Genomic DNA, 19737 nt, shown 5'->3' with positions numbered 1-19737 from the left:
AAAGCCTCCTTTTCCACCATTCATAACAATTTAGTTCCTAAACAAGCAATCCTCTGGCCACAACACTGAAACACAGACTTTTCCAGAACAGACCAATGTGTGCCAGAAAACCATCTTTATGGGAGCAAAACAAACTTCACTTTATGTCATCAGCAGGACAGAAAGATTTTCCAGAGACCAGAAAATATGCATTCAATATCCAAGGACACATGAAAATGTACTGTGCACCAGGTTCTGGTTAGACTTTTATAGAGGGGAACATCCTTATTCTTTCTCTTAGATTATTCAGGAATCAGTGTTACTGAAAATCTGGTTTCCATAGACTAGGCGGAAGGGGGCACAATGCCAAGATTATCGGAGATAAAATTCCAGAATGCTAGACTGAGGGTCAAGGAAAAAGACATGTAGTGACTGGTCTGTTTAATTCCTTTAATCTTACACCCTCGAAACAATGGATTATTACCTTTGATTTTTTTTTTTTTTTAATTTCAGATGCCCGCTTGAAAGTTGCAAGATTATCTACTTAGCAGGCTTACCCGCCTAATGGAGTTCTTCTAGCTAGAATGAAATAAATGCACGATAATTGCTTCTAATCCCCTTTTATTTTCTCCAAACAGGTGGGGGAGCTGTGATCAGTGCTCTTAAAGTTTGTTTTTGAGCCTTCTTGTGATTTACCACGACCTCCAAAGAAGTAGATTTGGAAGTAGTTACAAAAGGAAAGACAGCTGGAAAAAGTTGATGAAAGATGCTATTTTGCTTGGAAATGTATTTGGGGTCATTTGTAGGAGGAAGGTCAGTACTTTCTCTTATGCAAACAAGGTCAGTTGTTAAAATCCAGGAAGTGTGCAATTATGCTACAGTGTGTTTACTCTGGGTATAAGTCATAGATACTTACAACAGATCCATTTTTTTCTGTTTATAATAAAGTTATAGCTTTAATGAAAGCACAAATTACAATTCGAATGGTTTGTGAACCATATTGATTTAGTTATATTTGCCAAATACTCTTTTTAGTTTCTCACCTCAAATTAATATGTACATTTGGAATGAGTGGACTGGGGACTTACCATTGTATGTTACATATCCGGGGGCTCTCCCAGCCATCGCCCTGGCCCATCCCTGCTTTCTTTTTTCTAAGGTGTGCCCTTCTCTATTAAGGTTCAGATAAGCTGCCCCCAAGTAAAGTACTCATGAATGTCACAGTCCCCAACTGGGGAACAGGCAGGCAGGTGAGTTGGGGGCAGAGGCCTTCCACATCCCCCAAAAGTAGGGTGGGGGGAGGAGCAGGATAACAAAGGAGCCCTGTGCTGGTCTAGTCAACTGCTGGGGAGTGGCGGTGGCCCCAGTAATCCCAGGTGCAGAATGGTGGGGATGCCCCCACCTGAAGGAAACCAAGGCTCTGTGTGCCCAAGTGGGGTCCAGGGAAAGCAGAGGGGACAAGAGCTCATGCCCCAGGCTGGTAGCTCTCCTGGGAACCACCCCCAAGAGTGAATGTTTATGGTGGGGAGGGTCTGGACAGGGTCCCCTTGGCAGACTTGCTGTGAGTCGGGGTGCAGGCTCTGTGAATGGCAAGTGAAGTTCTGGGTGGCTCAGGTCCTCCCCTGCTCAGGCCCCAAGCTGCGCTTGTCAGAGCCTCCCCAGCACATGACCTAAGGCCGCTCAGTTGCCTCCACTCTGTGGGAAGCAGCCCAGAGCTGACGGGACCAGAGACCAGCAACCACGATATCTAGCCACAGGTCCTCACAGGGGCCTCCCCAGGCTCCATGCACTCAGCCCCTCTCAGGCAGCTCCCCAAGACGGCATGAGGATCAGAAGCCCATTGTCTTGGGGGAAGCACCTGCTTTCTTTCACATCTGCGCTGCATCTGCTGTGGGCGAGACCAGACGGGAAGCTGGGTCAGCTCCTAAGCGCCCTGGGCCTCAGGCTTTTCAGAGGGAACTTCTCAGAGTGGATACTGGGGGGGTGGAGAGCCATGTGAGCTAGTTCACGAATTCAAGAGTACAAAATGTTTTCTTTTATTTCTATAACTGAGTTTAATTTCTATTTTGAGCCCCATTCTACCAGGGGTACAGACTAAATCTAGGCTGAGCATTTATTCAACCCACACGTTCATCCCTGAAGCTGGAATGAACACTGTTCCAACTCTCCTTGTGATTCAGAAGCCTCCGCAGGGCCTTTAAAGCTTCAGTCCATTATGAATAACGTCAGCTTTTGCTGAGCAATTAAAAATGTTTTTATGATGGAAAATCTCATGTATTTATGAAGATGGACGGATAGTATAAGCAACCCATCACCACCCAGCTGTAGCAATTAGCAACAAAAGGTCTCTCGTGTTATCCTTAGACTCCCACCCAGGAATCTTCACAACTGGGTTAAAACTGGAAGCAAATCCCAATATCATACTATTTCATCCATAAATCCTTTGATATAAGTCTCTGAAAGATATGGATTTTGGGGGGGAGGTGCTGAGAATAGCATCCATTTATTATTTCCTAGTTCCTTTAGGTCAGGAACCAGCTTTAGGTTAATGGATCTTCTGCTCAGTGTCTCTCAAGATAAGGATTCCTTCTGAAAAACGTTGATAATATCATCATAATACCTAAAAAATTAATAATAATTCCCTTATATTAAATGTTCTTGGTTCAGTTTCTCCAATCGTCTCATCTACTTTTAAAATAATTGCTATATTAAGATCAGAATCCAAAAAAAGTTTCTGTACATTGCATTTGTTTAAAGCATCTCTTAAGGGCGCCTGGGTGGCTCAGTTGGTTGAGTGACTTGACTGCCTTCGGCTCAGGTCATGATCCCGGACTTCCAGGATCGAGTCCCGCATCGGGCTCCCAGCTCCTTGGGGAGTCTGATTCTCCCTCTGACCTTCTCCTCTCTTGTGCTCTCTCTCACTCTTTCTCTCTCAAATAAATAAATAAAATCTTTAAAAAAAATCTCTTAAATCTCTCGAACCTATAGATTCCCACTGCTTCTCTGATTTTCATGCAATTTTAAAAAAACTCCTTATCACCATGATCTAAGAGTAGAGAATTCTTTGGGAACATGTTGGTCACTTGGCCTGCAGAACAGTGCTTCTCAAACTTGAATGTGCATGGAAATCCCTGGGGATCTTAAGACGTACGTTTTAGAGGGATGGGAGTAGAGCCTCCGAGGCCTGCATGTCTAACAACTTCCTGGGTGATTGTATGCTGCTAGCACAGGGACCGTCCTCTGAATCGCAAGCCTGTTGAGCTCCATGCTACAGATTTTGCTGAGTTTGCTGATCGCATCCCTGAAGTGTTCACCCGTGTCCTGCATTTCCCATAAATTGGCATCTTGAAGCTTGACTGAATTCCTTTGATCAGTTGTTTTGGCAAGAATCCTTCACAGGCAGTGCTGTGCACTTTCTACTGCATGGCATTGGGAGGACTGTCATGTCTGGCTGCCCCACTTCTACTGATGTTAGGTGTGTAGAGTGGTGGGCCTGACCTTTCCATTCTTGAGGTCTCTATCAGTGGTTTTAGTAGCTGTTGATAGAACCATCGTCCAGTTTAGTGATTCTTAAAGCTGACTTCATGTCACCTAGAAAGATTCTAGAAAACACTGATGCCAGAGTCCTTTTCCAAATCACAGAGGGACCTAGGCAGGGGGGCGAGGCAAGAGGGAGAGAGAGAACATGCATGTGTACTTGTGCACCTGTGTGTGTTTTAAGCCCCTAACGGGGTGATTCTAATAGGTTCCACATAGGGTGCTGAAAAGCAATAGGTCTAGGTCACTTTTTTTTTTTTCATTCTGGTTTCCACCCTATCAATCTATCCTTTTTCTTCACTTATTTTGCTGAGCTCTTAATGAGTAGAAGTGCTCTTTTAAAGACTGAGCCAGGTGACATGTTGCAAAATAAATCAGGTCCCACTCCTAGCATGAAGCCACTCCCGCCTCTCCACACAGCCTCCCGTGCTCCCAGGGACCCACCTCTCCAGGGACCTCAAGCTACTTTTGAATGTCCAGAGCCTGTCTCCCCACCAAGGCCACCTCCTCATGCCCCACAAGCCTCACAGATGATCTTGAGGGTGACGTGGATGGGCTTTTAATTTCTCTACTACTTTACCTTTTTTAAGTGAGCGACGGTTTTACTTCTAAAAAAGGTATTTTCATTTTCGGAGGAAAAAGAAAGTGTGAAAAGACCAACCGTGCCTAACTCTGCACTTTTGCTTTAAATCCTAATGAGTCATTGAAAATCCTCTCGAATCCTGTCTCCAGGCTCCAGAGGACACCTGAATTTAAGTCCTGAGATTAATTTGGAAAGTGAAAAAGCATCAGCCTCCCCTAATCTCACCCAGTTTTGCCAGTCTGGGCTGTGCTGGCAAGAGGAGGGAGGAGGATCTGTCTAGATAAAAAGGAAAAGGATTGGAAAGCTAGAAGGTCGTCACATGCTACAGTAGGAAAAGTTGGTCAGAGTCTTCTTTTTGAATTCCTTCTCTCTGGCTTCCTCACTTGTCCTCTATTTTTAAAAATGTATTGGTTATTCAATTTGGTGTTGAGAACACCAATGTGTGACGATAAACTCCATTTGTGAGACGGGCAGCCTTGGGGATGAGGAACAGCTGTGATTTGGGGCACAGGTCCAAAGCATGACTTCTCACTGCTCTGTCTGGTTGGTTTTCTCTCCGCTCACTGGCTGTCTGTGTGGAAGAGTCTTCATCAGTCTCTCTCTGTCAATTCGCAGGAATCCTTAAGCATGGCGGGGAAACCCAAGCTTCACTACTTCAATGGCCGAGGCCGAATGGAGTCCATCCGGTGGCTCTTGGCCGCAGCAGGAGTAGAGGTAAGATGCTGGATTTATTCGTATTATTTTCATCATGGGGTCGTTGAGCACTTCCTCAAGGATCAGGTGTAGGAAACGCCTATGATTCCTGACCAAAAAGCCAGTTTTGCCACCTGCCCTTTAGATACTAGGCTGTGAGTGAATGAGTTAAGTTCTTTTAAGTAAGCACCCAGATATCGTGGAAACTGGTTGTTGGGACTGAGCTGACCCATGGTGAAGTAGTCATGACTAATAAAGAAAGGAAGGGAGGGAGGAAGGAGACAAGGAAAGAAGGAAGGGACTTGTTCTAGCAAACAGTCTCTTCATTTCATCATTGTCAGCCAAGTGTTGCATTTATTTAACTACATTTGTCTCGTGAATATTGAGAAACAGGTAGTTTTCTTTAAACGCACAGAAGGGTTCCAGAGATACTGATGTTAGAACATATCATTCATTACCAAAAATATAACCATCCTATATTTTAATGAATTTTAAAAAATCTATTATTGGGGCGCCTGGGTGGCTCAGTGGGTTAAAGCCTGTGCCTTCGGCTCAGGTCATGATCTCAGGTCCTGGGATCGAGCCCTGCGTCGGGCTCTCTGCTCAGCAGAGCCTCTCTGCCTACTTGTGATCTCTCTCTCTGTGTCAAATAAATAAATAAAATCTTTTTAAAAAATTCTATTCTCAACGTACTTCAAAGCTGCTATTGAAGTTTACACTGACCTTTCAAAGATAAATATTTGTATCTGTATACACATTCACTGTGAATATAAAGCAATTAGCCTCTTCTGTAACCCACACAGAATTTTTTTTTTCTAGTCACTCCTAAGTGGTCTCTTAGATCCAAAGATGAAAGAACAGGGAGTTTTCTTCACACTTAGTGGTTTAACGTGCAAATAGCATGTAATCCCATTCACTCGGTACTTGTTAGGCTGCTCTGTGTTTTGTTTGGGCCCTGACAGCAGACATAACATTCATTTGTTCACTAGGAATGCAGATACCTTATATGAATGTAGCTTAGGACATAGTTTATTATTTAAATATTTTATGAAACATACCATTTTATGGTATCTGGTGGTACAGAGGATTGAAGACATTTTAGGAGAAGAGAACAGAAGTTTTATACTAGAATGTGAAGAAACCCATGAAGCTGCTTCCCAGGAAAACGCCTCATGTACATATAATTGTAGGGGCTCCAAGAAGCCACAAAATACACAACTGTATCCTAGGCCCCCAGGTTAAGAATTTCTGCTATAATAAAGCAGCAAATCCTTGTGAAAAGTTCATTATCACTTTTTTCAAAAATTCTTTTGTTAGGAATTTTCTTAAACTTTAAATTAAAATTTTGAAAATATGTAAAGTATAAAGAACATTATAATAAACAAACAAACATGATACCATGTGGAATGAGAAATTATTGTTATTTTGTCATATTTGCCTTCAGTCTTTTTTTTTTTTTAAGATTTTTATTTATTTGACAGAGAGAGAGACAGGGAGAGAGGGATACACAAGTAGGGGGACTAGAAGAGGGAGAAGCAGGCTTCCCACCTAGCAGGGAGCCTGATGCAGGGCTCCATTCCAGGACCCTGGGATCATGACCTGAGCCAAAGGCAGATGCTTAACAACTGAGCCACCCAGGTGCCCATTGCCTTCAGTCTTAAAAAAAAAGGGGGGGGGTTAATATATTCATATACTCTTAACAGATAAAGCTAAAATTTGTTCATTTATTTATTTATTTATTTTTAAAGATTTTACTTATTCATTTGACAGACAGAAATCACAAGCAGGCATAGAGGTAGGCAGAGAGAGGGGAAGGGAAGCAGGCTCCCTGCTGGGCAGAGAGCCCGATGCGGGACTCGATCCCAGGACCCTGAGATCATGACCTGAGCTGAAGGCAGAGGCTTTAACCCACTGAGCCACCCAGGCACCCCCAGATAAAGCTAAAATTCAGTGCAGCCATCACACCCATGTCCACTTAAATAACCCCTATCCAGTTAGTCCAGCCTTTATATTTTTACATTTATGTATGTCCTCACCAAACACTGACTTCTGTGCCTTTTGAAAGAATTTATTTGTTTCCCTTTGGAATCATTCTATATTTTCCTCCTTGCACTCAATATTGTCTTCGAGATCTATCCATACTGAGATGGATAAAAGACAGAGGAATAATGACGGCAGCGGGGAATAAGGGTCATTCCTTGATAATTATTTTATAAATCCCAATTTTTATGAATCACTGCATTAGCATTAGATCTGGATAAAATATTGCAAAGCACACAGGAGACAACGTGAACCCAAAACCCACCTATCAAGAACACTCTAATTTCTTTGGAGGGGACACTATTTTTTTGGTATATAATAAAAACAAAAACAAAAACAAAACAATTTGAACTTGCCATTTCTTCAAAACAATAAAAGGACAATTCTTTCTGAGCCATATGAAAGTCCCTCCTGGATCTTCTGACTCCTCACAGTTTTTATATTCAGGGTTGGTATCATCGTAGCTGGTCATAATTAGAAGAAAATTCTATAGTCAATATTGACCTTCCGTGTCTGACTTTTCCTTTTGAAGTGAGTCATGGCAAATTTTCAAAAGTGAAACCCACATGCTCTCGCATACGCAACTTTTAAAAATGGCCCTGCTTCATTTATTCTTAGAGCCCAGGGCCGCTCTTACAGTAAGCCTTCCAGCAAAAGATATCGCTGAGGAAAACAAACCCTTAAAAACAAAAACATTCAGGTGGGAAACCTTTGCTGTGTGATCTGGTCAAACTCAGTCTAAACCTACCAGAAAATTCCTCAGATGGTATGCGGTCTGTGGGGCTTTGCTGTATCCCATGCTGGTCCATGGCCGCACCCAGACTATGAGTTCCTGGGTGCAGCCCTCTCCCCAGCCTGCTCTCAGGGATTGACCTGGTAACGCCTGGCTTGGAATCGGAGTTTGGGCTCCAAGCCCTGATCTTTTACAGCCTGGCCAAAGCAGATGGTAAAAGTTACCCTGGAGCACCTGACATGAAGTATTTGAGGAGAAATTAAAACCATAAAGGTGTATATTTTCCCCCCATCACACTATATGAAAGTTGTAAGTAATATTCAAATTTAGGAAAAATGCTTTTTGGGAAGGTTTTATACCCTTGTTATCCCTATCTGTATTCTCATATTTGATGTCAACTTTGGGGTGACTTCTTCCTATAAAGATTATTGAAATACAAATTACACAGTTAGTAAAATGATGCCATCTAAAATATAGTGGGTTTGGAGGGAAGGGATTCTAGCCCTGGTTCTTCCACCTTTTAGCTGAGGGACTTTAGGCAAGTCACTTAACCTCTCTGGGCTTCATAAGCATCATGCAAAGGCTTGGAAAAGAAGAGCACCAAGAGTTATAGTTAATGCTGGTCTTCAAGGTTTAGGAATGAGGGTGATCTGATATCTTGGTTTAATTTTAAATATCCAGGAACACCACCAGGGAACCACATTATCAATATCTTTTCTTAATATTTTTTCATCATTCCAAATTATAAATGTAAAATTTAAAAATTATTTTTGTGACAACGGTGGTAGAATAGAATCTTTGGGGGAAAAAACTGTTTTCCAAGTACATGTTGGGATTTCCATCTCTAATAATGATGACAGAAAGAATACAGAAAACTCATTGCATTTAAATTTTTATTAAAATTATACTGTACAAAATGCACATGTCCAATCTATGGATGTGTTTTAAAGATAGATTTTAAAGTATCCAGAAGTTACCTGGTAATAATCTAACAAAACAGACATCTAAGACAAGATGTTGAAAGCAACAAGATACAAACCACACCTCAATTCCTGTTTCCTTAATGCCACAAAGTGTCTTTTGAGTTTACTCAGTACTATTGTTCCATTGCCATCACGTAGTTCCTGAGATTTGGAGCAATTTTATTTTTCTGTGTCTAAGCCTCTTGGGTTTAAAAAGAGAATATAGAATAGAATGATCACTAACACTTGCTTGTTCTGGAACCCTGGAAATGAGGGACAACAAACGCCACCCAAGGGAAAGTTCTGAGGCGAACAGTAACAATGTTCAATATTGAGCCAAACGTGAGAGTTAGTCTTCCTTAGATAGGATCTCTTTTAGCCACCATGACAACATCATGCATAGGTAGTAGCTTCATTTTCACACATTAGGAAACTGAAATTAGAAGAGAGTAACTTATCTGAGCCAATGAAGGGTAGTAGCCTGCTTTCAGATTGTGATCTGGGAAGTCTACCTGAAAGGCTCTGACCACACAACAGCGGGTATCAGTATTACTCAGTCACCTGAATTCAGTAAACCCTTCGCTTTGATTTTATATAAAAACGTCCTTAGGTCCATCAAACCCGGAAAAGGCCAGTATGCATTCAATAATTACTTGAAACATTGGTTTCCTTGGTGGTTAGACCTTTTATTTCTAACTCAACTCTTTTTCCATGATATCAAAAGTAAGAATAACAATAAAAATGATAGTAGCAACATATTCTTATATTCTTTCTTTTGTTCTTTAGTTTGAAGAAGAACTTTTTGAAACACGTGGAGAATTTGAGAGATTAATCCAAGGTGAGGAAAAAAAAGGCTTGCATGTTTGCTACATTTGACCAAGGATGAGATCTCTGGGAGGCGTGCGTGTGCGCGCGCGCACACGTACACACACACACACACAAAGAGTGGAGAAAATTAGGTAGACAGTATCTACAATATCTGTCAGGGAGGCAGCACTTGGGTCTTGCAACAAGCAAATGGGTGTTCATAGCAGGAGGAGCCCTGCCCCCGAGCTAAACTGTAATAATTCCAGCACCATCTCCTTGTTTCCTCAGCCCTAGGGATGATACTTTTTGCAGCTGTCACCTTCATGATACTGTACCATCCCTTTGTTGCCTCTCAGGTCTCCAGGACCTAGTCGTCTTCTTTGTAACTCGGTGTGCTTCAGGTAACTTCTGCCTCCCCCTGGGTCCTGGCTGAGGTAATTCGGGGGCAGGAAATGTCCTGACAGTGAAACCTGGTGGCAGTTGCAGAAAAACCAGGATGTTGTTGCCATGGATTCAGTACAGAGAGCTGGCTCAACTTAAGGAAAAGTGGGAAAAGTGCCATCTTTACTGTTGCCTTTCTGAGGAAGCGTCAGACTGACAGACAGAGGGAGGGAAGGATGGGGCAGAGAGAGTGGGATTCTTTTAAATTAAACCACTGCCCTCTCAAGTTGCCATGGTTGTGTAATGCAAGGATTCCCTGGAAGACGGAACAAGAAAGCCCAAAACAAAGAGCTGTCTCTCTGATGGGAGGCCGCTGGGACTCGGGTTCATGTAGGAGAGTTGGCGTGGAACAACGTGAGAAAAGTACATGGAGGGAAATGTCAAGGAGTGCTTTGAATTCCAGGTTGAGGTTAAATATTATTGTCTTCTAAGCGAAGAGGAGTAATGGAAAGGCTTAAGCCGGTGTTGTGACTCCAGGAAAACAAGCAGGCAGCGCATGTGGGGTAGACAAGAAGGGCCCATTTGCTCAGCATCACTCATCATCTGGAAATGCAAATCAAAACCACAACGAGGGGTCACCTCACACCTGTCAGAATGGCTAAAACCAGTACCACGAGAAACGACAAGTGTTGGTGAGGATGTGGAGAAAAAGGAACCCTTGTGCACTGTTGGGGGGAATGCAAGCTGGTGCAGCCACTGTGGAAAACAGCCTGGAGGTTCCTCAAAAAGTTAAAAATAGAGATACCCTCTGATCGAGGAATCCCACTCTTTGGGTGTTGACCCAAAGAATATGAAAACAGTAATCCGAAGAGATATATGCACCCTGTGTTTATCGCAGCACTATTTGCAATAGCCAAATGATGGCAGCAGTCCAAGTGTCCACCAGTAGATGAATAGATAAAGAAGATGTGGTATCTATATACCATGGACTATTACTCAGCCAAAAAAGGAATGAATTCTTGTCATTTGCAACGACATGGACCGACCTAGAGGGTACAATGCTAAGCAAAACAAGCCAGCCAGAGAAAGACAAATACGGTATGACTTCACTCCTATGTGGAATTCAAGAAACAAGACCAATGAACAATGAAAACAAGAGACTAGCCAAAAAAACCAAAACAAAACAAAAAACAAAACAAAAACCAAACCAAAACAACAACAACAACAACAAAAACCAAACACAAAAAAACCCCACCAGACTCTTAACTATAGAGAACAAACTGGGAGGAGGGTGGGGGATGGGTGAAATAGGTGAAGGGGGTTAAAGAGCGCACTCACCTTGGTGAGTGTGGAGGAATGCACAGAATTGGTGAATCCCTACATTGTATGCCTGTATGTTAACTGTCCTGGAATTAAAATTAAAAAGCTTAATAAAAAAAAAAGGACACGGAGCACTGGGTGTAGGGCATAAACAATGAATTTTGGAACACACACACAAAAAGTTAAATTAAATTAAATTAAAAAAAAAAAAGAGGGCCCTGTGAGGGTTCAGTTAATGGCTAGAACATTATTACAATGGTTTGGAGGGAAAGAGAGTCTCACCAGCAGGGTGGCCACAGGAATGGAGAATAAGTGATGAGAAAGGGACATTCTTGGCCAGAGAGAAAGCTTCTGTCTCTGCACTTTGTTGTATCTCCCAGAGGACTCAGCCACAAGTCTTGCCCTCTACATGTCTTTCTGTGAATAAATGCATACATATTTCTCCTTTTGGAGTAGTCTGTAACATATTTTAATCCTATTCAATTATGTAGTCCCATCTGTAGCACCTTAAGAGTTAAAGAAGACCCCGTTGCTACCATCAGGGACAGTAAAGAGTCCAACTTTCCTTTGTACCTTTAAAGGTGGAACCCTGATGTATGAACAAGTGCCCATGGTCCAAATCGATGGAATGAATTTGGTAGAAACCAGAGCTATCCTACGATACCTAGCTGCAAAATACAACGTGTACGGAAGGAACCTACAGGAACAAGCCTGGTAACAACAACTACTTCTTACTTAAAATGAAATTTAAAAAAAAAAAAAAAAGGAAATTCTAACCTTTAGTCATGTTAGCAATCCTATGTAGTTCTTGATGGACTGAAAATTCTTTTCTTGTTTTTTAACTTCTTATTATGGAAAAATCTAACACATCAAAGGAGAGAGGATGGTAAAATAAACGCTATGAACACTTCTACTTTAAACAATTATCGATTCATGGCCAATTACCCAGTTTATTTCATTTTCTGATTCTGTATTGAGACAAAGCAAGGACAAAAACTAGTGAAGGAAATCTGCCTCTTTCTGGTGCAATCTTTGTTCTCTCCACTAGGTGGGAGTAAAGCACAGGGTAAATCATAAGAACGAATTCAAACTATGGAGTGGGACGTTGGGAAACTGATTCAGGAAGTAGCCTTTGGAAACCACCTCCTTAGTCTCTGGCTCACCAGATAGGCCCGCCCCCCGCCCCCCAGTGTCCCAGACATTCTTAATTTTCAAAAGTACACACTTGACTTTTGCAATGGGCTGACCTGTCTACAAACCAGCAAACAGTCTTGTCTTAACTGAATTTTAAAACAGCAACTCTCGATTACAAATTATTGCACAGAATTAGAAAACTATTAGTTGGTGAACAACAAATAGTCCATTTTTACCAAAGAGGGTGTGTTTTAAATAAATTTCTCATGGTTTTAAAGAATATATATATTTTCAGAAACTTAACTTTAAAATGCTTAAAGCAGTAAAATTTTTGAAATAGATCTTGTATTTTTAAATCTTAACATAAGCTTTCTCTTGCTTTCTAACTGAATCTAATTGCCAAATTTCTGCTGATTGCATCCCAGCAGTGTAGTTTAACCCATTCTTCCGTCTCTGCGTTTGCTGTCATTTGGTTGTTAGATATAGAGGTTTTATCAGACTCAAGTTCTAGTGGTTTTTGCAGCACTATTTCATAGGTATTGGTGTATTCCCCAATCAGGAAGCAAAAAATGTCTGCTTGTCCTTTCTTTATGATAGTAACAGCCATTGGTGTTCAGTGCTATCATTCCTTCTGCATTTACTATCTGGGATACTTCTATAAAGAAAAACTTTCCTTCACCTACCATCTGGTTATCTGGAATACAATTTCCTCTAGGAAAGACATGGTAGACTTTTGTTTACCAATTTTCCAGATGAGTTGGCTCATCTGTGTCCTACCAATTAATTATTGTTATTGTTCTAGTGTCACTATATGGGCTCTTCATTTTACGTATCTTTGATGCGTTTCAATTCACTTCAGTTGTTACTCTTATTTATGCTCAAATTTTCCTACCCTTGGCCAGTGGGGCAAAGTGGCTCCTGGAATGTTTGACCTTACTCTAGTGGTCTCTGATACTCCTTATTACCTCCTGGATAACCCAGATTAACCCGCTACATCTCTCTCTCTCTCTCTCTTTTTTAATTTAATTATGTGACAGAGGGAGAGAGAGGCAGGGGGAAGCAGGCTTCCTGCCGAGCAGGGAGCCCGATCAGGGGCCTGATCCCAGGACCCTGAGATCATGACCTGAGCAATTTGCTGCAGACACCACATCTGAGGGTTCTGTGAGCTGACAGGAATCAGCTGGATGGCACCTTTTCCGGGTCTCTCAGCCGGTTCTTCTCTCAGATGTCTGGCGCCTGGGTTGGGAGAGCTGGAACAAATGGGCCTGGCAGGGTATGTCTCTTCCTCCAGATGACTTCTCCGTGAAGCCAGATTGAGCTTCTTCGATGAGGTGGCTGACTTCCCTCAGAGTGAAATTTTGGAGACTACCAGGTGAAAGCTGTAAGGTGTCTTATGACCTAGTCTTGGAAGTCTCAGAAATTACTTCCCCCACATTCTGTTGGTCAAGCATGTCCCCGAGGCCCATTCAGATTCAAAGAGAGAATGAGACTTATTCTCTCAAAGGCAGAAGTAGCAAAGAATTTGAGGCCATTTCAAGATACTCATTGCTATTCTAGGTTAAAGTTAAAGGAACTATGGATCCAAAAGATTAGGAGACTCACTTTGGACCAGGACAGTGGTTCCCCAGTGCCCAGGCCAGTAGTCTTTTCACTATGCCATGGTACCTTGTCTAACATGAAATCTATTTTTCAATTCATTCTGGCACAGAGATGTGAGTGGGGACAAGGGGGAACTTGTCCAGTCAGTCCTGTGCCTTCTTGAATTGTTCTACTAAGTTTGAGAACCTTCAATCCAGACAGAGAATTTGTTGGCAGCATAGAGGTCCCTGGTGATCTCTTCCCCAACTTTTATAGACAGGGGCCATTTCACAGTTATTATAACTTTTAAATAGCCAAATATGATCTTTGCCTCGTTTATGACTTTAGGATTATTTTAATGCTTTGTGTGTGTTTTAATTAGCACTTACATCACACAGTTGATATTCACACTCACCTAATTGCTCCCACACTTTAGTCCTATTACTTCTCTATTCCTCAAATTGATCTTAAGATATCAAAGGAAGAGCAGGCAGGCAGAAATACTTGATTTTAACTCATGGGGCACTGAGATACCAGCCACGAGGCAGGAGGCACTCCGGCATTAGTTAACTTGTTTCTTTGGCTACTGAAATGATGATTCCTTTATTTGCAACTCTTTTGAATTATGGACCCTTCTGTAGGATTGACATGTATGTAGAGGGCTTGAGGGACCTGAGCGACATGATTATGTTCTTTCCACTCTCCCTGCCTGGAGAAAAGGAGATGAATCTTGAATACATCCTTGAAAAAGCCACTACGAGATTCTTCCCTGTCTATGAGAAGGTAAGTGACAAACTTCTGTCTTGTCCTGTGACTTGGATCAAGGGGGAGAAAAAGCAATAAACTCCGAGTAGAGAACTTCAATAACCTCAAAGTAAAGAACTTCAGTGGAGGAAAGATCCCAGAAACACTTTGTGGAAGCAAAACTCATCCCTCCATTGCAGTTACAAAACAAGTCTTCCCTCCTTCCTCGCACCCCCGTCTTCTACATCTTGTTTTTTTTCTAAAGGCTTTCATGCATAACTTCAGCAAAATTTGTGGTTCTAGTGCTGACAGAATTTCAGTTGCTTGACTTAATTCTGGAGTAAAAACCGAGTCTTATCAAGTTGATTCTATGGGGGAAAAAAAATCCCACACTAATTAGAGAGGGGGAGTGAGGGGAAAGGATGGATATTACTTATAAAATACACTTCATAGTACCAAGGCTCAAGGGACTTTATAAGGCTTATCAGAATTCTATACAGTACTGAAAATGTTAAGAAAACAATTTTTCCCCAAATAGCACTATTTTTCACTGTTCCTCCATTTTTTAAAAAAGACATTATTTATTTATTTGACAGACAGAGATCACAAGTAGGCAGAGAGGCAGGCAGAGAGAGAGAGAGAGAGAGAGAGAGAGAGGAGGAAGCAGGCTCCCTGCTGAGCAGAGAGCCTGATGCGGGGCTTGATCCCAGGACCCTGAGATCATGACCCGAGCAGAAGGCAGAGGCTTTAACCCACTGAGCCACCCAGGCGCCCCCTTAAGCGATTTTTATCTTATAGTTTTACCAATATCGACAATGGAATGGATGTTTAACATCACTATTCCCAATGACTTAAGTTTTTGTTGTGAGATACTATGAAGTACAGAGTTCTCTTGTGGCTAAAAACAGTTAACATCATCATCATCATCATCATCATCACCACCACAACAGAGCTAATCGCCTGATGGTTCACTTCTGCTAAGTGCTTACTCTGTGCTAGGCACTGTGCCATGAGTTTTGCATGCATGATTCTGTGTCATCTTTTAACTCGAGGAACGATGTGTCATTGTTATCCCCATTTTGCAGATGAAACAAGGTTTGCCTGATGGCGCACAACTCACCACACTGGGGCCTCTACTCAGGTCTCTCTACCTCCTCATCCCACGTCCAAATGCCACAAAGTCAGAGTGTGAGGGCTAGACAATACCGTAGTGACCTTCTACTCCAACCTTTTACATTCAATTGATTGTGACCCAAGGCGACCTCTAACTCAGAGCCCTATTAGAAGAAAATCTGCTTACAGAAATGAGGCGTGGGTCCCTGTGAGCACGGTGTTCTCCCACAAAGAGCAGCACCCTACTAAGAATCCTGACCTCCGATAGTGTGAGGAGAGAATCATCACCCCAGACCTGGGAGGACCACCAATCCTGGCTGTGGGGGTAAAATTATTCTATAAAGTTTCATAGAATAGGTACAGGGGATGTAATGAAAAGACAAAGGTGTGTGAAATTAGGCTGTTTCTGGGGTTCAGAAAACTCAGGAGGATTCAGGCTGTCCTACCTCTTTTTTTTTGTTTTTTTTTAAAGATTTTATTTATTTGTCAGAGAGAGAGAGAGAGAGGAGCACAAGCAGGGAGAGCGGCAGTTAGAGGGAGGAGCAGGCTCCCCGCCGAGCAAGGACCCCGATGAGGGACCTGATCCCAGGACCCTGGGACCATGACCTGAGCAGAAAGCAGGTCACCCAAGTGTCCTCATCCCACCTCTTTTGATGAACAAGCTGAAGCCCTCAGAGATGGGATATATATGTGCTCACACAGCTAGCCAGTGGCCAAGATTAGAAGCCAGGTCTCTAAATGTCCAGAAGACTTCCTGCCAAATCACCCTGACTTTAAGTCATCTGCTAGGTATGCCCCTAAATCCTCTACCTTCTTCTCGACTATCCTGCAGGCACTCAGAGACCACGGGCAAGATTTCCTTGTGGGCGGTCGGCTGAGCTGGGCGGATATACAGCTCCTTGAAGTCATCTTAATGGCGGAAGAGTGCAAAGCCAGTGTCCTAGCAGGCTTCCCTCTGCTGCAGGTAGTGCTACCCAAATAACTCCCCAGAACTGCAGGAAGGGTGAATTTGGATCATTCACTTATCCCTTCATATGGTCATTCATTATGACTGAAGAACCCACTAACTGCTTTATGCCAAGACCTGCACGAAAGATACAAAGATGCCCTCAAGGAACACACCTAGTGGGTGAGACAAGCACATAGATAATAACCTCAATATAAGGTAGCAAATTTAAAAATAAAGTGGAATAGGAAAGCTGACGGGGGTCATCTGGGCCAGCATGGGATCTGAGGCTGACTTCTGACAGGCTTTTAGTCTCGAAGGTTTTGCCCTGATGCAGCAGAACCGTGATAAGATGATGGGAAATATTTAAGATATTACCATCCTAACACAGTCACTATTTAACAATAACCATAACCATCGACTACACTCTTATGTGCCGTGCCGAGCATAGTAACAAGCACTAAAGGCACAGTATCTCACTGATGTTATTCCATTCTCAAAATGGATATGAAACAAGGCTCCAGGAGGTCCAATAACTTTGCCTCAAGCTATATGCTCAGCAGGTGTTGGGACCCGGACGCTACCCTTGGCCTGATTCCATGGCTATGTTGATGGATTCCTTTCTAACCTTTTAAAAATATGCTTCTTTAAAATAGTTGTTGCCCAGGTTGGGGTAATTCTGCAGCCACAATTTCCCACTTTACCTTACGTTGTAAGCATGTTTTGGTATTTTTAAGTAGTCTGCCTCATTTGGATATAACATGGTCTTCTATTGTTGAAAAATTTCATGATTATATAAAATTCCATGTGCTGTGCTCAGAATAACCTTATTTTAAATGCTGAAAATCATAAACAATTGAAATATTCAGCACTTGAAAAGGGTCTACATAAATGAAGACACATCCATTGGGTAGAATTTTATGCAACCACCCAAAGGTGTATTTTCCAAGATTACAGAATGACATGGAAAAATCCTCATGACATAAGGACTTCTATTTATTAGTTATACATTAGGATACTCTGGAATATTTACTTTTATGAATAATGTTACAACAGTACCTTCATGGGTATACATTTTTCCACATTTAAGATGGTATCATTACTGGGGCGCCTGGGTGGCTCAGTGGGTTAAAGCCTCTGCCTTCGGCTCAGGTCATGATCCCAGGATCCTGGGATCGAGCCCCACATCGGGCTCTCTGCTCAGCAGGGAGCCTGCTTCCCTTCCTCTCTCTCTGCCTGCCTCTCTGCCTACCTGTGATCTCTGTTTGTCAAATAAATGAATAAAAAAAATCTTTAATAAAAAAAAAAAAATTATTTTAAGATGGTATCATTAGGATGCAGTCTGAAAAATGGGGTCACGTGCTTACAGTCTATGAACATTTCTGTGGTTCTTGAGAAATATTGCTAACGTGGTTTGTACGAGGGTAGCATTGCTTCACAAAGCCACACGATGTATGAAAACTCCATTTTATCCCCTGCTCCTACCAGCTATAAGGAATATAATTTTTACACACTTTCTGTCACATGCAAAAATATGCATCATTTGTATTTTGTCTGTTTTGCCATATTCTCTTCTCATGGATAGCATACTTCTGCATTTTAGGAATTCAAGGCCAGAATCAGCTACATTCCCACAATTCACAAATTTCTGCAGCCTGGGAGCCAAAGGAAGCCTCCACCAGATGACGTTTCCACTGAGACCGTGAAGAACATCTTCAAATTTGAACGTGGCATGTTTCTCAAAAACATGGGCACTATAGTAGCTGAGTATTAGCAAGAAAAGAGTTCTCAAGAACCCGTAAATGTTTCACTTTGCTTTCACAGCAGTGCCTAGAGCGATACCATCAGGCCACTTTAATAAAGTAATAAGCAAAAGGAAATAAACTACCAAATACTTTGTAAATCAGACAACTCTTTCCCATAAAACAATAGAATGCCAATAAATCAGAATCATCCAAATAAAGATTCTTCTGCATTCTACTTTTTGCAAAAGAGTAAAATCGTTAAGTAAGTCAATAGATCTCAAGGGCTTCTTTAAAAAAAAAAACACCCCACAAATATAAATACTGTCACTCACTTCCACATCCTTTTGGAAAAAGTCCAGAACAGGGCATAGCTTCAAGCTAGTTTCTTACCTTTTTTTTTTTTTTAGATTTTATTTATTTTTTTAAAATATTTTATTTATTAGCAGGAGAGAGAAAGAGAGAGAGAGAAAACATGAATTGGGGGGAGAGGCAGAAGCAGAAGGAGAAGCAGGCTCCCCGCTGAGCAGTCCCTGTGGGACTCTATCCCAGGACCCTGAGATCATGACCTGAGCCAAAGGCAGATGCTTAACCCACTGAGCCACCCAGGCGCCCCCAGTTTCTAACTTTCAATCACTAGAGTATTTTACAGATATGGCATATATTTTTATAATTAATTTCACATTTAGTTTCTACTTTTATACTTTTTTCAAACTATAATCATAGTCTGTCTGGGGTTTCTATTTGGTTAAACTGGTAGGTTCTTTCTTTCTTCCTCCCTTCCCTTAATTGAATTACTTATCACTGGAAGCCTAATGCCTTCCCTGAAAGTCAGCTGGGAAAGGGAACTGAACACAACAGTGCAGTTGGGGCTCCACCTACCACTTCACATAAAGAATGGGTTTGTAATCGGACACCGTGGAGTAGAGGCAACGGGATCAGAACGGCAGCTTTTTAGAGCTTTAAGGGATCTCATCAAACCGTTTACTCCCAATTCCTCCTTAGGATGAGAAACTGAGACCCAGAGAGAGTAAACGACCTTCCAAAGAACCTATAACCAGTCAGTGGGAGAACTGGGCTCGGGGTCAGGTCTCTTGACGTTTAGTCTGGGGCCTAAAAGTAAGTACCGTGGACACTGTCCTAACTCTGCCTAAAAATAAAGTGGTGATTTGGGACAAAATGGACAAAAGCATTTTTGTTTCAGAATTCTTACTGTTCCAGCAAGGGAGGACACCTGCTGGGGAGGAAGAGCTCCCAGTCTCTTTCTTGAATAATCGAACATCTAAACGTTGAACATGATTCGAGTATAGAGAGAGGACACTAAAATGAGAGAAACGGGTGTAAAACAGAATGCATTTTATTTGAATACTGAATAGATTGTTAGTACGCAGACAGAGAAGAGAGTTTTTTTAAAGGGGAAAATAACACTGGCAGCAATAAAATTA

General features: G+C 42.0%; 1 protein-coding gene across 1 annotated transcript; it reads left to right on the top strand.

Annotated features, from left to right (window-relative positions):
* Positions 1-4726: 4726 nt before the first annotated feature.
* LOC308344851 (glutathione S-transferase-like) lies at positions 4727-18324 on the top strand (the record flags this gene model as incomplete). Its single annotated transcript, XM_080806665.1, has 6 exons — positions 4727-4813; positions 9314-9365; positions 11617-11749; positions 14389-14530; positions 16437-16568; positions 18154-18324. 6 exons carry the CDS (start codon positions 4727-4729, stop codon positions 18322-18324), a joined length of 717 nt encoding a protein of 238 aa, XP_080662791.1.
* Positions 18325-19737: the final 1413 nt, after the last annotated feature.

Source organism: Martes martes (genome assembly GCF_963455335.1).
Source record: "Martes martes genome assembly, chromosome: 6".
NCBI lineage: Eukaryota > Metazoa > Chordata > Mammalia > Carnivora > Mustelidae > Martes > Martes martes.
This window is presented reverse-complemented; position numbering and strand designations above follow the sequence as displayed.